Raw genomic sequence first — 18,366 nt, 5'->3', positions numbered from 1 at the left:
TCATCCTTAAATGTTTGCTTATCATAACTCAGACACATCTATGAATCCTACAGAATCATATTTACATGATTTGCAATTGTATAAATATTACCCAGAAGGGACTTTTTCATTGGAAGAATTAGAATCAATATGTATGCAACGTACAGAAGTTCTACTGTTTGTAGAAAGAATATATATGGAAACTGGTACAAGAAGAACGGCACAACAATGCAAAGCAATATTAATAAATGAATTGAAAAGAAAAGGTTATAATTCATTTATAAAAATTATAAATGGCCCTAGTAAAGAACTTGGATCAGATGTTAAAGTGATGGACGAAGTATTGCACTTGAGAAAACAAGATCATATTTCCCATTTTATGTTAAGAACAGTTTTTTCTATACACGAAAAAAAATGGTTTCACATTCAAGAATTAAGACTTTTTTATTGGAGATTATATACTTCAACAATCGAAGAGATGAAAGAATTTTTTAATGTTAATAAATTAAAAACGCATAGTATTTCTGAGGAAGATAAAGAAGAATTGCAAGAATATATTAAATTGAATAATTTAGTTAATGAGCCTTTTTACAAGGTGCCATTTACATTTGTTATAGATTTAGTTGAAATGCATAAAGTTTTTCTTAAACATGGTATGGCTTTTGTACCTGAAAAAGAATTAGCTGGATTATGTTTTGGTTACTTCAAGGAAAATTTAGCAGCAGGTTTAGAATCCATACCAATAGTTGCAGAAGATGCAATAAATGATCCTAGAATCAATAAAATCTTTAACATGTTAACTGAGTATATCGAATCTGAAAAAGAAATAATGAAAAAATACAATGGCCCATCGTTATCAGAATTGGACGATGTGTCAAAAAAATCTTATCCGTTATGTATGAGAATAATTCATGAAATATTAAGAAGAGATCATCATCTTAAACATGGAGAACGTAAACAGTACAGTTTATTCTTAAAAAGTATTGGAGTTACTGCAGATGATGCTATGGAACTTTGGAAAGAAGAATTTACAAAAAAAATAAGTGAAACAACATTTGAAAGAGAATATGGATATCGATTAAGACATATATATGGTGAAGGAAATATACAGAAAACTTACAGTAGTTATAAATGTTCAAGTATTATCAATTTTAATATAAAACCAACAGAATCTTATGGTTGTCCATTTAAGCATCTAACAGATGCATTACTTACAGAAAAATTAAATGAGTACAAATTTGTACCTGGAGATATTGAAGATATCGTAAAATTATCATCAAAGAAAAATTACACAGAAGCATGTAAAAAATATCATGAAATCACACATAATTGCAATATATATAAAACATTTAATTCTCCTGTAAATTATTTTGTTGAAAGTCGAATGAAATTATAATATACTAATATTTTATACATACATACACACATATATTTGTATGTATGTATGTATGTATGTATGTATGTGTATATATATATATATATATATATATATATATATATATTTCGAATCGTTGCATTTTATAATGATGTTTACTTAAACAATAAAATTCATCTCGAGATCCTATTACAGATTACAAATATATGTAAGTTACGCAATTACCAGTTATTTATTATTATACTTCCGAAATCCAATAGTTTATTTTTATCTTATGTATTTTAAATGAAAAAAAGATCTTATCGCTAGTCGACGTATGAAGAATTTATATAATATTATTTCAACGACATCTACGGACGTAATCGTTCACAAAAAAGAAAAAATTAAAAAAAGAAGTATTAATAAGAAACGATAAAAAGAAAAAAAAAGAGAGAGAGAGAGAGAAAATAACAGAAAACATACGTAATACTCGAGATATCAAATAAATAATTCCGGCAGATATATTCATATATAAAGTCCGTTGTTTTAATTAATGAATTATAATTTATATCTGTACCACGCCTACATGTGTTCTAAAGAGGTAAAAAATAGAAAAGGAAAGGAAAAAGAAAGAAAAATGGGAATAACATTTGGCGCTAAATTTAGTCATTTGAACTTTCAAGGGCGCAGTTTAGCGTCACTTCTGTGCTCTCATCATAATCCTAAGATAGCACGTAGATACTTTCTACTATACCTATAAAGAATTTCGTAACGACCAAAATATGATTATAACGATTTAGTCGTTCGAAAATTAAACCGGGAGTGATTTTGTGCCATCTATTCGTCACAGAAGAGACCCAAGTGAGATCATGTTATCGTATGTTCGCCGTTATTCATCTGCCTAAAGTACCGACGATCTTCAAGCCAAGCCCTTGTGACCTTTCCGTAGTCCGTGGTGACCTTCAAACGAATTTGAGCGTGGAAATCTGCGGCTCGTCGTCTATCTGACTGAGCTGCGAGTGATAGAAAACAAATTTTTTTTCAACACTCGTGACGAAGAAGGAGAGACGATCGAGCGGTAAGAAATCTAACGAATTTCAAACGTATATTTTCATGGTTTTATTCCAATTCCTTGGACATTTTTTTCTCTCTTCTTTCTGTCTCTTTTTGTCTCTCTCTCTTTCTCTCTTTCTCTCTCTCTCTCTCAAATGTTTGTACACCGGTATAATTTTTCATTAACGCTCTATTGTCATTGACCTTTGAACTTCGAAGCCGATACCAAACGAATGTGTATTCTTTTATAAACTTTCTCTTTTTTCTTTTCCCCTTAATATTGATTTCATTCATAATTTAATATTGATTCTATGATGAATGAAACATTTGAAGAATAAAGTCGATACAGGTTTCTTTTTCTTTTTCTTTTTCTTTTTCTTTTTTTTTTTTATTTGTTTTCTTTCGATTTTAAATAATATCGTCTTGTCACGTGTGCATAATGTTTGAATGATTTTCAACACTGTATTGAAATCTTATTTCGTTACGGATTTAATTGTTAATTTAGTAATAGTATCTTATAATTTGTTATTTTTCAATCATCTTTTAGATTTTAATAATAATTTCAATAGTTTATCTGTCTTATGTAAACTGGAGAGAAATAAACTGATAAATCCAATAAATAAATCAAATTGTTAATTAGTTTTTATAGCCATATAAGTTAAGATAATGCAAGTGAAAAAATAAATGAATGAAAATGAATGAATATATATTTTATATAGAAAAGAATGTTAAATATATCAAATGATCATTCTTTTAAACTGTAGATCAAAAATAAACTAGCAAAATGTCCAAAGAACGTGCTTCCAGAAGATTTTACCGTGTAGACAGTAGCAATGATTTGTTGGAATTCATGGATCGTGGCTATACAGCTCAACATGAAAATCGCTGGAATTTTGAAGTTGCGTGGGAAGTTGCCAATAAAGGTACGATTAAATTAAATATAATTAAAATGAACTATCTACACTATACTACTATCTACAATAGTATCTATAATAATTTTCATTATTATATTGTTATATATCTCTATATTTTAGTCGGTGGTATATACACGGTAATACGATCTAAAGCTTACGTATCTACCGAAGAAATGGGTGATCAATACTGTCTTATGGGACCGTACAAAGAGCTTACAGCAAGAACCGAGGTCGAAGAGGCCGATTTTCCTCATCATAACCCATTGAATCAAGCCGTACAAATTTTACGCGATCAAGGATTTAAAGTAAGTGTTAATTGTACATTTTAACAAATTCTAAATATTCTGAAATAATCGCTAGATATAAAAAAATTATTAGAATATGTTAACAATAAATTGAATACTGTACAAGAATAAAATACATTGTTGCATTGATTTGTGTTAGTTAAAGACACATGTGCATAGTCATGAATTGGCTACATTTCAAAGACTACAAATATAAATCAAGGACGTAAACTTATATGTTACAAATAATAGTTCCTTTAATAATAGTTTAATGTTTTTAACTAGTTGTCTGCTTTAATTGTTCATTACTATAGATTTGTGTGTAGTGATTGTGTCCTATAGGATATTTCAATTATTTTAATATATAAACTTTTATTGAGGTTGTAACTGGAACATGGCTAGTTGATGGAAATCCTCAAATAATTTTATTTGATATTGGAAGTGCAGCATGGAAATTAGATGAATATAAACAAGAAATGTGGAATACATGCAATCTTGGTATTCCTCATTTAGATATTGAAGCGAATGATGCAGTAATCCTTGGATATTTAGTTTGTCAATTTATCTCTGAATTCAGGTAAAACAAATCAATATTTATCCTTTATAGGCCAATAATTTTAATATTAAAATATAGATTTTCATATTGCATCTAAAATGTTTCAGAAAAGCAGCAGAACAATATTCTGTTGTTCCACCACGAGTAGTCGTACATTGTCACGAATGGCAGGCAGGTGTTGGTTTAATTGCATTAAGAACAAGACACGTTGATGTTGCAACTGTCTTTACAACACATGCTACACTCCTTGGAAGATATTTATGCGCAGGAAAGACTGATTTTTACAACAATTTAGATAAGGTAATTTATATAATATTCTCATATTATTAGATATATTAAATTATGTGTCTACTTCATTTACAGTTCAGTGTAGACGAAGAAGCCGGGAAGCGCCAAATTTATCATAGATATTGTATGGAACGAGCGGCTACACATTTAGCACATACATTTACAACAGTATCGGATATTACAGGATTCGAAGCTGAACATTTACTCAAACGCAAACCTGATATTATTACACCAAATGGATTGAATGTTAAAAAGTTCGCAGCACTACACGAATTTCAAAATTTACATGCCGTCAGCAAAGAGAAAATACACGAATTTGTACGAGGCCATTTTTATGGGTACATATTATCTTTTTTTTTAAACTGTTAACAACGTTGCATTATTTGTTTTATACTTTTATGATCTATACTTTTTTTTTTCAGGCATTATGATTTTGACTTGGACAAAACTTTATACTTTTTTATCGCAGGCCGTTACGAGTTTGGAAATAAAGGAGCTGATATTTTCATAGAAGCTTTAGCAAGATTAAACCATTATTTAAAGACATCAAGACCGGATATTACTGTAGTTGCATTTCTTATTTTTCCAGCGCGAACTAATAATTTTAACGTAGAATCATTACGTGGTCATGCCGTAAGTAAGACTTATTACATTGTAATAAGTATTGTAATAGAATTTGTAAAACCGAATGACCATTATTATTCTTCTTACTAGGTAACCAAAGCATTAAGAGATACAATTACTGATATACAGCACAAGATGGGAAAAAGAATGTATGAATTATGTTTGTCGGGTCGTATGCCAGATGCACAAGATCTTCTTTTAAAAGATGATATTATTAAAATAAAACGGTATGCGATATTGAAATGAATATGTATATTGATAACATTATAGTCTGCTCAATGAGATGGGTCAAAAGATATACATATGTACACGTAATAGGGACATGATCGAGTCAGAAATATGTATTTACTAACTTCGTTTTCGGGTGGGAAGTTGAAACAAATATTAACAATGATTTATGAAAATGTACTCTTAAATTCGATAATTAATTATTGCTCGCCAGCCAATAATTAGATGTGTCTGTTATGCGCGTTAGAAAGCGACTGTTTCGTTTACGTCTCTTGACTCATCTCATTGAACCGATTATTGACATACTTATCACATACAATATTTTTGTTTTAGATGTTTGTATGCTCTACAAAGAAATGGATTACCACCTGTTACCACACATAATGTTGTAGACGATTGGAATGATCCAGTCTTAAATGCCATTAGAAGATGTAATCTTTTCAATACAGTTAATGATAGAGTGAAGGTAATTGATACTATAAAAAAAAGAATAATAAAGATAAAAAAAGTAACGATTCGTTTTTCTTACAGATGGTATTCCATCCTGAATTTTTATCATCAACAAATCCATTGTTTGGATTAGATTATGAAGAATTCGTTCGTGGTTGTCATTTAGGAGTATTTCCATCTTATTACGAACCTTGGGGATATACTCCAGCTGAATGTACTGTTATGGGCATTCCTAGTATAACTACTAACTTATCTGGATTTGGATGTTTTATGCAAGAGCATATAGCTGATCCAATGAGTTATGGTATTTATATCGTAGATCGAAGATTTATTAGTTTGGAAAATAGTGTTCAACAACTTGCGCAATATATGTTCGATTTTGCTCGACTTAGTCGAAGACAACGTATAATTCAAAGAAATCGTACTGAGAGATTGAGCGATCTTCTTGATTGGAGGAATCTTGGTATTGTAAGTTAATTGATTATTTTATATTTTTCTTATTCTATACAACACCGTTAAATATAACATATAATATAATTCATAATTATATTATTCATAATTTATAGTACTATCGTCAAGCCAGAATAAAAGCATTAACAACTGTTTATCCTGAGCTTGCATCGGAGTATGCTGAAGGTGGTGTAGGCAGATTCAGTTATCCAAGACCGATTAGTGAACCACCTTCACCATCATCTTCAAGACATACTACTCCTGCAGCTTCTGTCCATGGTTCTGACGAGGAAGATGAGGATGAAGTAGATGAAGAAAAAGAGGTAGTCTTTTAAAACGTTACTCTTCTAAACTATCTTTTCTATGTATTTTTAAGTGCAACATGTAATTGTTATTATTTATTTATTAATTTTCTTTTTTATAGCTGGAAGAATTACGCTCAATGGGAAAATGAAATTGAAAGCTACGATATAGAATTTTATGCTGAATTATGTGCATTCGAATATATAATATAATTTATGAAATTTTTATTAATAGAAATGCCAAAATATTAATTATTATACTAATTTTATAGGGAGCATCATTGCCTCATTCCAATTATGTTATTAATTTTTGTTTCCTTTTGTCATTGCCATTTACAGCATGCAAAAGATACGATCATGAAAACAAGGATAAATGAAATATTGTTTTAAATTGAGTCATGAATAGTAATTTTTACTAATTTAAAAAAGAAAAAGAAAAGATATTTTTAATCTTCGTGGACAATAATCTTATTTATTAGATTGCAACATAATTTTTGTCGTATTCTTTTGATAAAATTAAAGTTTATATAATATGTAATATGTTGGCCATTATTGTTATCTGTAACTAGCTTAGGTTTACGGGTACAAAAAAACAATTTTATCTCTTTACGAATGAAATACGACAGAAATTATACAACCACCTAACATTATCTATGTAAACGTCATCAATTGATGATTATGTAGGAAGTTCCCCAAAAAATACTTGTCATTAATTATTATATAAAATTGTCCTAACGTCTGATTTAAACGAATACTCGTAATCACTGTTAACTATCTAAGTATATACATACGTTATATCAGCAAACCATATTTTGCTATATACTACTGTTGCATACTCTCAGTCTCAATAATTCTGATTAATTGTTTTTATTATCATATTAATTACAAAGTTAATGGTTTTAGAAAACTGATATTTATCTCAAATTTATTACACGTTAAATAAAATTATTAACTATTATAATAATTTAATATTTTAATAAAATTTAATAAAATTAATTATTATATAATATGTTGTTGCTGTATAGGAAAATTATATTTTCATCAGAATTGGCACTTGAATAAAACTTCTCTAATTTTTGTCATTACATTTTTGAATGTCACTATATTTTTTTTTCATTTTTTTTTTTTTTCATATCAAGCTTTTATCTAATAACATATATAATTTATAATGTTATAAATACAGTTCATTCTTCCTTAAAGAAACAACGAATTCAATAGAAAAAAAGATACGACGATAAAGTAGAACAAATTAATAGAACATTAACATTTTAGATAATACACATTATTATATTATTAATTATTAATATAATATACAAAATGAAATGCTAAAAGATATTTATGAAGAATTGTTACATTTGGCATCTATATTTTTTTATGAAGTCATTTACTACTTACGGAGCTCAAATAAATATGTACATTTTAAAAAATGAATAACCTATTATATATTCCATAATCGTATAACTTAATACAACGCACATAATATACAAAGCCACTGTAATTTTTAATTATGAAATGTCATTGTAGATGATATTAATGTAGCATGAAGGTGATAATTTGGAATGAGAATACGTTCTTACATGAGTTTAATTAAATGTGTTTAGATGCATAATGAGATTCAGTACTTTTTTGTTCAAATTGCATATGGATCTCTTTCTATAATGATATTCATCTTCTAGCAATACATATTACAAAATGCTGATACCAGTTAAAAAATTTTACATATACTAGTTTGTTGCTCGTATGTGGTTATTTCTTTTCTTTTTTGTATATATATATTCTTTTTAATTATTTTCAGGAATATAAATCTTTTTACGTAAACATTTCTTCTATATTTCTTGATTCTTTCAATCTTTAAATTATTAATTAAATCTCGCAGAAATAAATAATTAAATTTCATGTAAAACTAATAAGGATCGATTAGCAGTGATGTTACCAAAGAAATTGATTATATATAAAATATTTAAATAGTATTCTTTTGTATAATATTAAAAGCAGCACATTATATAGGAATCTGTGTTTTTATGTGTATTGTTGAATGAGATTTGTTAACCTAAATGGCACTTTTTATACATTACATACAATGTGAGAATGTTACAATAAACAAGAAATAACTTACAACGTAACAAAAAAGATTACATCTTTCTGCAAATGTTAAAATCGTTAAATATTATACATTTCAGATGTATTATTTCATAGTACAATTCCGTCCGTTCGAGAATACGATTGACTAAATATAATCGTGCATCAATTATTATTTAGTGTTATAGGCTTCGCAGCAAGAGTCTAGCCTTTGAAATTCAACTTTTTCTACTACTCACACATACATACATACTCATTATATAGACGACGTCTAATTTATCGAACTACATACAGAAGTTGTACGAAATTCTACACAAGGAAATGCAAACATATCTTTTTCTTTGTGATTTTGTCTGTATTCTGTTTTATCTTTTTCATAAAATATTCTTATTAAAATAATTCCCAAAGATATTTGCAGAAGACTTCAATTTCTATGAATTATCGAAAATAATAAATGTATGAATTAAATAATAATATTCTAGACGACTAATGTGCATGTTAGAGAATTATATGTATGAAGTATAATGTACTTTTAATCTCTCTTGCAGTGTTATGTTTGGAAGTATGTGTGTGTGTGTGTGTGTGTATATATATATATATATATATATATATATATTATTGCTTTAGTAGAAGTCTTCTACATTCTTTGCATATCTCTTACATTCATGTATAATATGTTACTCCACAAGGTACAATAATATTCTAACTATAGTTTGCAAGTCCTTATGATTTCATAACTGTGATGTCATTGATAAAAAATTTTAAACAATGCTATTGCCAAATTCTAATTGAAATTTATAATGTTTTGGAACTGTGACAAATACTCTTAGGAATAATATGTTTATGTGGAAAAATATGCAAGTATAGGTCAATTCCTATGACAAAATATGCCATTATTATAAGGTAACATCAAATTGGTAGTTCGTGCAAATATCGATTGTAAATTTCATTGAATTTTACAAATTAAAGTAAAAACTATTTCTCCCGATCTTTGTACAATTTTATATTAACAACTAAGAACTTTTTTTTTTATTTTAGACAAAAAATATCTCAATGATGCATAAACGATGTTTAAAAGAAAGAAAACTCTAATAATTATAAATACATAATTATTTGAAATATATAATCATATATTTGCACCCTACATTTTTCTATATCTGGAAAAGCCTGGTTATACTTAATGTAGTATTTAGTAACTAGGCGCTTTCTTATTCTGGCAAGTTTATATACTGTATACTTTTTATTAATGGACTGTCTAAAAGCTTTTTAAACATTTAGGAGGGGAAAAGAATTTCCCTTTTTACCATAGGTACAGACAACCCCTTTGGTTACATAACAAGAATACTAATAATACGTTATAATACCATTCAATATTTGATAAATATACATATATGTATGTTTGTGGGTACTATACTAATAGTCTTTAGTTAATTGGCATTTCCCGGCATATGGCCTCAAGATAAAATACGCACAAATTCGACACATTTGATTTTATAAATAGGATAAATAAATGTCCTGAAGTTATACCATATGATATTTCTTGGAGTTTATCCGGTTATTTTCACACGTTGCTTCCTCAGCATATTCATCATCAAATTATCTTGATCAATAACAAGTACTATATTGAACGACGTTGAAGATTTCCTCATCTCCAAATGCGACCCATTATAGTGCTTAAGAATTAGTCAAAAATAATATATTTTGTGCTATGAAGTTCTTTTTCCCTTTTTCTTTCTTTTTTTTTTCTTTTTCTTTTTCTTCTTCTTTTTTCTAACGACACTGTTCAGCAGTTTTAATTCCTATCAAGTCCCAAGGCTGCATTGCTGACAGTTCAATCTGCTTTTTAAGAACTAAGTCTATATTAAATTCATTCAAAAAGTACTCACAAAGAATGCAATGTACTATGACAAATGGAAAAGGAACATATGCGTGCTTACGATATGCACTTAGGATCTTGGCAACTCAAATACCGAAGTCCCTCTCTTTTATTTATTATTTTCATTTTCTTTTTCCTTTCTTATATCTTTTTTCCTTCCCTCCAGAAAAATATTCATATCCTGCACTTAGGAATGTGATCTAATATTATTATCATTATCATTACTATTATTATTATTATTATTAGTATTAGTATTAGTATTATTATCGCCGAGAAAATACTTATTCACTCATCACAAACGTACGTGCTTCGAACATGAATACGATATCCATTTGCATTAATCAATTATCATCAGATGGACGGATTTTCTTGTTTTCTTCTTTTATGTATGGCTCGATTGTGTTCCTCCCATCCTTTGTTGCATCATATTTAATAATAATTCCGAGTACTGTTGCATCATGTTCACTACCTTGCCTTGATCTTGGCCTGCAAGTAATTCTTGAAACTTCGCGGTTACTTCGTTCGGAGCAACATTATTACTAGTTTCATCGTTATGATTTTCAACGCCTGCCACAACTAGTCGTAATGTACGCATTGTTTCATTGACAGAAGATTCAAGACCACGTAACATTGTATCCCTATCGATGGTTGTTCTTGATGGATCATCCTCATTGTCTATTGTTAAACGTTTGTACAGTTGTACAACGTTATCTGCTGTTCGCGTAAGCTCATCCGCAATTGTATTGCATAGTTGAGTTGACACTGCAAAGACGACGTCGTGGCATTAAAAAATTTTTTTCATAAAACTATCTCGAAATACGCATTCACTTTTTCTTTTATTTTTTTTCTTTTTCTTTTCTTTTTTTTTTTTAAAGATAAATGTTACATCCGTTTCAAATATTATGAATATAATTTTACTTATAGCCAAGATACGATTTCAAATGTAACATTCATCTTTAATATTTAAATACAATAAAATAAATAGCAGCATCGTGCAGCGTGCGGGTATATTTGCTTCTAAAATCCGTATGAGACCATGCTATTATGATTGATACCTACAAATATGGAGAATGATTCTTTTTCTTTTTTTTTTTTATTTTATTTTTCCCTTAGGAGGTCTCCTTTATTCAACATCTTTGTCAATTGTTTTCTATGTAATGATCTAATTTGTAAGAAATATTAATATGATTGTTCGTTGCATAACAATAGGAACAATGGAATTAACTTTCAATTAAGAAACGTAAAAGGAAAACGCTATTCGTATTACATATACAATATTTTGAGCTGAAATATCTATAATAAAAAGTAGAATACATTTTTCAATGATGATCTGAAATCGATTGAATTTAATGATAGATGAACAAATTTGATAATGATGTAATACTAAACTAATATATTAAAGTATAGGTCAAAATAGGTCGAAGCTATTTATGAGAGAAAAAATAAATATAACAGGTGGTAACATTCTTTAAATCAAATATAAACTTTCGTAATTTTTAAGTAAGCCTCTATGGACGCTAACGTGATTAGCAAATATTATCATAAAATTTAAACGTAAGATGTAGCAATTATATATACAGCAATCTGGACACTGGATTCTAATTTATACTATGTTTGGATGTGACTTTGACAATACAAAAAATTTCTTTTTTTTTTTTTTTTTGGTCATAGCATGATCACTTACAAATTTTGAATACGTCATAGATTTATTATTTTCACAGGACAGCATTCTCAATAGAAGTCTTTAGTTTACCTAATGCTTTATCCGTGCCTACTGTAAGAGTAAAATTTATATTAGATCGAAATATATAATATTTATTGGAAGATTTTTTAATATGGAATACCAATTAATGTGTCCGGATTTGTAGCCACACCAAATTTTAGTAAGATGAAAAATTTACAAACAATGCTTTTAATAATTCCCTGCAATCTTGCATGCTAAGACGACTGAGAAAAATGATTTAATCATGATAGTGATTTATGAATATAAGTACTGACATAATAATTAATAAGATAAGCTCGTGTAATACTTACATTCGGCACTGGCTACATCAATGGCACGGTCTGTATCTTTAACAGGTAATTCTTGAGGGCTAGGTTCTAATTGATTTCTGTTTGGTACTGATAACCTTGCACCACTTTGACCAATTATGTTTCCACTGCCTCGACCATTTGTTATAAGACCGGACGATCCAGATCTTCTAACGGCAGTACCAGGAAGGCATAAACTATAAAAGTATATATATAATAGATGTACATATACATGACAGAATATTAACATATACGACACGTGAATTTCTATAAAATCATTCTTTGACATATAATTATTATCTACCTGGCTGAGGAATGATCGATACTGATACTTCTAGGCCTTGGAGGTAGAGCTGGTTTGACACCATTTCCATTAGATGAAGTATCTTCAGAACTTGAATCTTCTTGATTACCAACTTGACTTAGATTTACTATTGTTGTATATATATATATGTATGTATATATATAAAAAAAGGAATGTTATTGAGTTTCTAGGATTTTAAATGGAAAAAGGATTTTTATATATAAAAAGAAAAATTATAATTACCGCTAGAGTAAGCTCCCTGCATACCACGTCGCCTCAAAATAGAAGGAAGATTATTACTGGATGAGGAATTCGATTTGATCTGATGATTGATCTTATTTTGCGAACTAATCGTTGGCCTCATTAAACCGCTCATTCTATTATTTCCAGATTGATTGTTCCATCCTCTTCCTCCTACTGATACACCAGCATCAGATTCTGAATCACTCTGTTATTAAAACAAACCAATATTTTTTACGTTAATATTGTACTTGACGTATAGATCATTTTTTATTTTATTCATTTCATTACAAATTTTATATTAATATATACCTGATTTAATACACCGACGCTACTACTTCTTGTCATGTGATTTGAATGATTTTTCGTTGTTGAATGTCTCGATTGATTACCAATATTTATGTTCCCAGAATTACCCCTTGACGACGCACTGGTACTTTTAGTATTTACTTTCCCTGAAACTATTTTATTCAATTAAAAATGAGTAAATAAATATACATATAAACTTTTATTTTTATTAAATAATAGATCTATAATTAATACACTTATTATACAGAATTGAATTAAAAAAAAAAAAAGAAACAAAAGAACAAAAAAAGACAAAAAAAAAAACAAAAAAGAAGGAAAAAAGATTATTTTTCATTTAATTAACGAAGCATGTAAAATTAAAATAAAATATGTTGCATGAAAGGAATACCTTGTACAGGACCATGCAGTAATCTATTTGATGGGCTGACAGAAAGATCACTTAATGAACAGGCACGTCTCATGCCACTCCCCTCTTCTTCACTGTCAATAACTTTTGACGAGATTCGCCCCCCATTACTGCCAACTGTTGACAATGCACACACACATGCACTAAACTACAGTTTTACACAACGCAAATGTAATTTTATAACAAATATAAACGATCATTTTTTGTTGACATGTATGTATATTACATATATATAAAACGTTAAATTAAATTAATTTTATATCTTTTTTCTTGTTTTCTCATTTATCCAACTAAAAGATAAATATTATATAAAGAAATAAAACGAAACGAAAAGAAGAAAGAAAAGTTATATAAAATATGTATGATTTTTATGACATAAATGTACATTATTTTGTAACCAGGCAGATGTGGGATGAAAATAGGGAAAGCAGGATGAATTGTATTAAAAGGATGAAAAACATGCCGCAATTTAGCAAGTCATTCCGAAAGAATTAAACTGGAAAATATACACATATGAAGCCATAACTTTATAAATAAATGCATTCAAACTGAAAAGTAATTGCTGTCTTTGTGAAAACGTGTCTTCTAATCAAATGTTTAAAATATATGTATATGTATACGTATGAACATAGACAATAGCATTTTCTCAAGCAATTAGTTTATATGTATATTGTTCTAATTATATACAATTGTATTGCATTCATATTGAGAAGCTAGAAAAACATAGTAGATGAATATCTTTGTTTTTTTTTTTCTTTTTATGCGTTATTATCACCGCGTAATATGCGCGATAGTTGTCTATGCAATTTTATATGCGACTGCCAATGTTACTTGGTGTTGTATTATTGTCAATTGTTTACTTTGATCACAGTAATCTTTTATGCATTAAAATACTTACAACGTATTGTTATAAGTATATCGTGCTTGCCGGACTAACGAAGGTGTTTATTATAAGCAATAAGAAAAAAAAGTAATATCGCTGCTATAGACGATGTTTTAATACGATTCAATGAGAACGGTAATGAGAAGAAAGTTTGAACAAATATCAGAGCTCATTACATATATATCACGTCTAAATTGTTTCATAAGTTCTACGTATATTAATTACTTGCTACTTTGGACTCCACGTTAAGTACCTGCATAAAGATGTTTCGTGGGAATAGTTGCTTGATTTATAGTGGGTAAAGTTTTTGTCCACTTCATATGACTCTGACATCGCGAAGCAGGTGGCCACATCCGTTTAGGTGAATTCGTACAACTCGATGCGGACGTAGACGAACCACTTTCCATCAATGATTTATCCATCGTCGATATATCAGCGCAATCGCTATCCTCTCCACCAGAATGAATACGTATGTCACGTCTGATGGTGCAATATCTACTATCACGTTCCGCCTCAAGCTTGGCAAAGTTTTCGCTTGTCTCTGGACAATGAGTTAAACGCAAACATTTTTCCTTCATGAAGTATTGCTCCCTTCTAACTAAATTCTCAAACTCTTTGGATAATAACTTAACGGTTCCTTCTATAGCACGTGTGATTCTAACGTCAACGCTCGCATCCAAATTATCAATACGCGCGTTCGTAGATTGTAAATTCGAATTATTCGATTGGAGTTGGGTTCCATGTAAATCGGATGAGGATGTAACGTTCGGTTCTAAAGAGTCATAAGTTTCCATAGTATCCTTCGTTGGTATTTGATTTTCAAAGGAACATATGTTGTCCCTTTCGTGACTAGCATCTTCTTCTTCCTCGTTGGACATTATACGAGAAGATTCATTAACATTTTGTCGTGTGTATCTCTCTAATGTATTTTCAGGATCGTACGGCGGTATTCCTGCTATGTTAACCTTCTTATCCGATAAACGAGTCTGTTGATTGAAAAATATATTTCTTTCGTTCGCTTCGTCGTTCGTCGTTTGCAACGAATATTTGGCGGATTGTAAAAATTCTTCGAATCTTTTTGAATTAGCGTCGACGTCCTTTCTATTTTGTTTAGAGTCCGTTGCGTCGTTCCTCGTTTTATAACTTAAATGAGATAAGTTCGCAGGTAAAGTCGCAGAATAATTAATGGGTTCGATATTTTGCATCGTCGATTGCGACGACGAGTCCACGTTATATTTATTCCATGCCGGTCTTGCCCTGTTACGCATACTTTGGGTTCGCGATGAATTTCTCTTTGGTTTAGGTGGTTTATGTGCCACGAAGTCGTTTAATATCAGCATAGAATGTGGCTCTTTCGGTACCTTTAAACTGTTGCTTCTTGACATCGCATCGGAGTTCGCCATTATTCTAATGTCAGCATTTTTCTCGTTATCATTGTCAAAACTGAATTCATAATAGATACACGCAGCTGGTTGTGCGTTATCCTCGCTGAAGTTAATATCATTTTTAGCTTTACACATTCTTGTATCTTGAAGGGACTTTGATCTAAATACAGTCCTACATAAAGTGGTATCGTCCGTCGATGTCTGAGTATTGTTCGTCGTTTCCATTTCGTTGTTCGGATTTCCACTGTAAGTTTCAGAGTTTTGCCGTTTCCTTTTGTAATGAGAATCAAATAACATTTCTAACGGTGCCGACTTTACCAACGAATCCGAGTCGTCCGTTAAAACGCTTTCCGTACTTCTATGATCAACGTTCTTCTGTAATGGAAACATTTGATAATCCGATTCGTCGGTTAATATGCTCTCCTGACTTCTTCCAACTTGTGTTTTACGTTTCGATAAGAAAAAACTTGCACTGGAGTGTCTGTCGTGATCGTAGTTATTGCAATCCAATATTTCGGCGCTACCTTTCGAAAATGATTCGACCGAACCATCCGACAATATACTTTCTTGAGAACCAGTTAAAATTCTCCTTTGATAAGTCTGATAATTCGGATAACCTTTATTCTCTATATGACTACTATCCATATGTATGTTGATTTGATAATCACTAACGCAACGTCGCGGTGGATTTTTGAAATCGCCTTCTAATGAATCATCACTGAAATTTCCATTACCATCGTCACCGTCGTCAATCGTTTGCTTCAAATTCTCGATATTACGTTCGTTCATGGCGGGCAAGCTCTCAAACGATTTTGCCAGATTTTCCATTTCCTCATCGTTATCGTCGAGACCGATAAAATAACTACAGGATCTTCTCTTTTGTGCGAATCTTGCGAAACGGCTAACGTTTTTCTTACAATGTTCTTTCAACAGTTTTAATTCCTCGCATACAGGAGATTCGGGTAATGATTGATTGGCCTTATTCAATGACAGCTTATACTTTTCAGTTTTCTTTAACGTAAGTGTTAGTGGACGGTTAAGAGATGGTATTGTCTTTTCACTTACACACGATGTTGTTTTATTATTATCGTTTAAGCTGCTCTGTTCGTTTGACGTATCTGATTTAGATAAAGCATTCCCCACACCTTGGACTTTGTTAATGAGTTGTTGCGGTTTAAACGCGGGTTTTGGATTTGGCATAGGTTTGCAAGGATTAATTGGCTTTGAAAATTTGTTTTGTTCACCCAATTTGTTACCTGTGTTAAGTCTACTTGAACGATGATGTTTCTCTGGTATATGGCTGCTTAAATCAGAAATGCTCTGGCTGCTTTTCAAAGATGACCTGTACCCGACCTTCGAACAGAACATAATGGTATTGTCAACGAATTTATCTTATTCGAATAACAAAATTAAATTAAAAAAACAAAAAATTAAATAAATAAAGAAAGAAAGAAAGAAATAGAAAAAACTATATGTTCTTACACTTTGCAGCTTTCTTCTGGTCTCTTCTATTCTTCTTTGTAATTCCTCTCGTTTTTTAACAATATCCGCGTCACCTCTTGCATGTTTCGTTGCATTTACTACCGCTGCGTTACGTACTTTGTTGCTATTATTATTTTCTGTACCATTATTTACCCTATATAATTACGAAAACGACGAGGTAAAATAATTATATTATGAGTTTAATGATATATGTATTAATTAATCCGACAAAGTACCTTCCATGAAACTGAGAACTAATACTGGTCGTTTTTACACGATTTGTAGGTTCTTCGGCACCGCTAAGCGACTCGAATGCATTTTTTAAATATTTCTCGCGATGACTTTGTTTCGTTATTTGATCGAAACCCTCCGAGCTTGCTTCTGATAACATTGACAAAGGATTTCTTTCGGCACTTGGCGTTGATGCTCCACCTTCCGAATCGGAATCATCTTGGCTACCGGATGCAGTTAATTCGCTTGTTCGTCCACTTTCTGTATTTCTCGGCTTTTTCTGCCGCCTTTGAGATCTATAAAGACCGACGCGATATAACGAGTAAATTTTGTTTCAACGGTAATTTCGTACGAAATAAAAAATATAACAAGTTATCCAACGAGTTAAACGAACCTTCGAAGTTCTTCAACGTCCATAGCGTTTACTGTAAACTGATTCGATACAGTATCCTCTTGTGGCGGATAATACATTAATCTGTGATGAGATTTCTCTGAACCAGTCGTACCATTTTCTCCCTCGGAATAATCTTCTACGTCACCATCATGTTCCGTACTTTCATGATCCTAAATAGTATAATATTAAATAAACTAAATGCAAATGGTATTATACATACATACATACATACATACATACATACATACATACATTCATACATAT

The 18,366-nt window shown here is 30.2% G+C and overlaps 3 protein-coding genes across 13 annotated transcripts in view; 2 read left to right on the top strand and 1 right to left on the bottom strand.

Moving 5' to 3' along the window:
• Positions 1 to 607: 607 nt before the first annotated feature.
• On the top strand, positions 608 to 2,341 carry LOC127065264 (DNA primase large subunit-like). The gene is made up of 4 exons (XM_050997357.1): positions 608 to 1,243; positions 1,550 to 1,562; positions 2,017 to 2,067; positions 2,184 to 2,341. Exons 1-4 carry the CDS (start codon positions 608 to 610, stop codon positions 2,339 to 2,341), a joined length of 858 nt encoding a protein of 285 aa, XP_050853314.1.
• On the top strand, positions 1,649 to 6,877 carry LOC127065372 (glycogen [starch] synthase). Its single transcript, XM_050997619.1, has 12 exons — positions 1,649 to 2,411; positions 3,151 to 3,309; positions 3,421 to 3,605; positions 3,965 to 4,161; positions 4,248 to 4,440; positions 4,504 to 4,766; positions 4,851 to 5,061; positions 5,143 to 5,279; positions 5,614 to 5,746; positions 5,812 to 6,198; positions 6,297 to 6,503; positions 6,605 to 6,877. Exons 2-12 carry the CDS (start codon positions 3,171 to 3,173, stop codon positions 6,632 to 6,634), a joined length of 2,082 nt encoding a protein of 693 aa, XP_050853576.1. The 5' UTR covers positions 1,649 to 2,411; positions 3,151 to 3,170; the 3' UTR covers positions 6,635 to 6,877.
• A 2,905-nt stretch (positions 6,878 to 9,782) lies between these two features.
• The window catches only part of LOC127065366 (mitogen-activated protein kinase-binding protein 1), a 106,610-nt gene continuing 98,026 nt past the window's right edge, over positions 9,783 to 18,366 (bottom strand). For 5 of the 11 annotated variants that reach the window (XM_050997567.1, XM_050997573.1, XM_050997568.1 and 2 more), the window contains 11 exons: positions 18,103 to 18,272; positions 17,714 to 18,004; positions 17,478 to 17,631; positions 14,864 to 17,348; positions 13,710 to 13,844; positions 13,325 to 13,473; positions 13,016 to 13,220; positions 12,773 to 12,899; positions 12,472 to 12,665; positions 12,191 to 12,211; positions 9,783 to 11,199 (listed from right to left, as the gene is read on the bottom strand). In XM_050997567.1, the coding sequence (XP_050853524.1) occupies positions 10,820 to 11,199; positions 12,191 to 12,211; positions 12,472 to 12,665; positions 12,773 to 12,899; positions 13,016 to 13,220; positions 13,325 to 13,473; positions 13,710 to 13,844; positions 14,864 to 17,348; positions 17,478 to 17,631; positions 17,714 to 18,004; positions 18,103 to 18,272 (4,311 nt within the window). In that variant the 3' untranslated portion in view covers positions 9,783 to 10,819. Of the gene's footprint in view, positions 11,200 to 12,121; positions 12,212 to 12,471; positions 12,666 to 12,772; positions 12,900 to 13,015; positions 13,221 to 13,324; positions 13,474 to 13,709; positions 13,845 to 14,863; positions 17,349 to 17,477; positions 17,632 to 17,713; positions 18,005 to 18,102; positions 18,273 to 18,366 lie in introns of all 11 variants that reach the window. The other 6 variants (XM_050997572.1, XM_050997577.1, XM_050997576.1 and 3 more) reach the window with 6 other exon arrangements.

The sequence above is a fragment of the Vespula vulgaris genome, chromosome 7, assembly GCF_905475345.1.
Source record: "Vespula vulgaris chromosome 7, iyVesVulg1.1, whole genome shotgun sequence".
NCBI lineage: Eukaryota > Metazoa > Arthropoda > Insecta > Hymenoptera > Vespidae > Vespula > Vespula vulgaris.
Note: the sequence above shows the minus strand (reverse complement) of the source record. Positions and strands in the feature narration are given on the sequence as shown.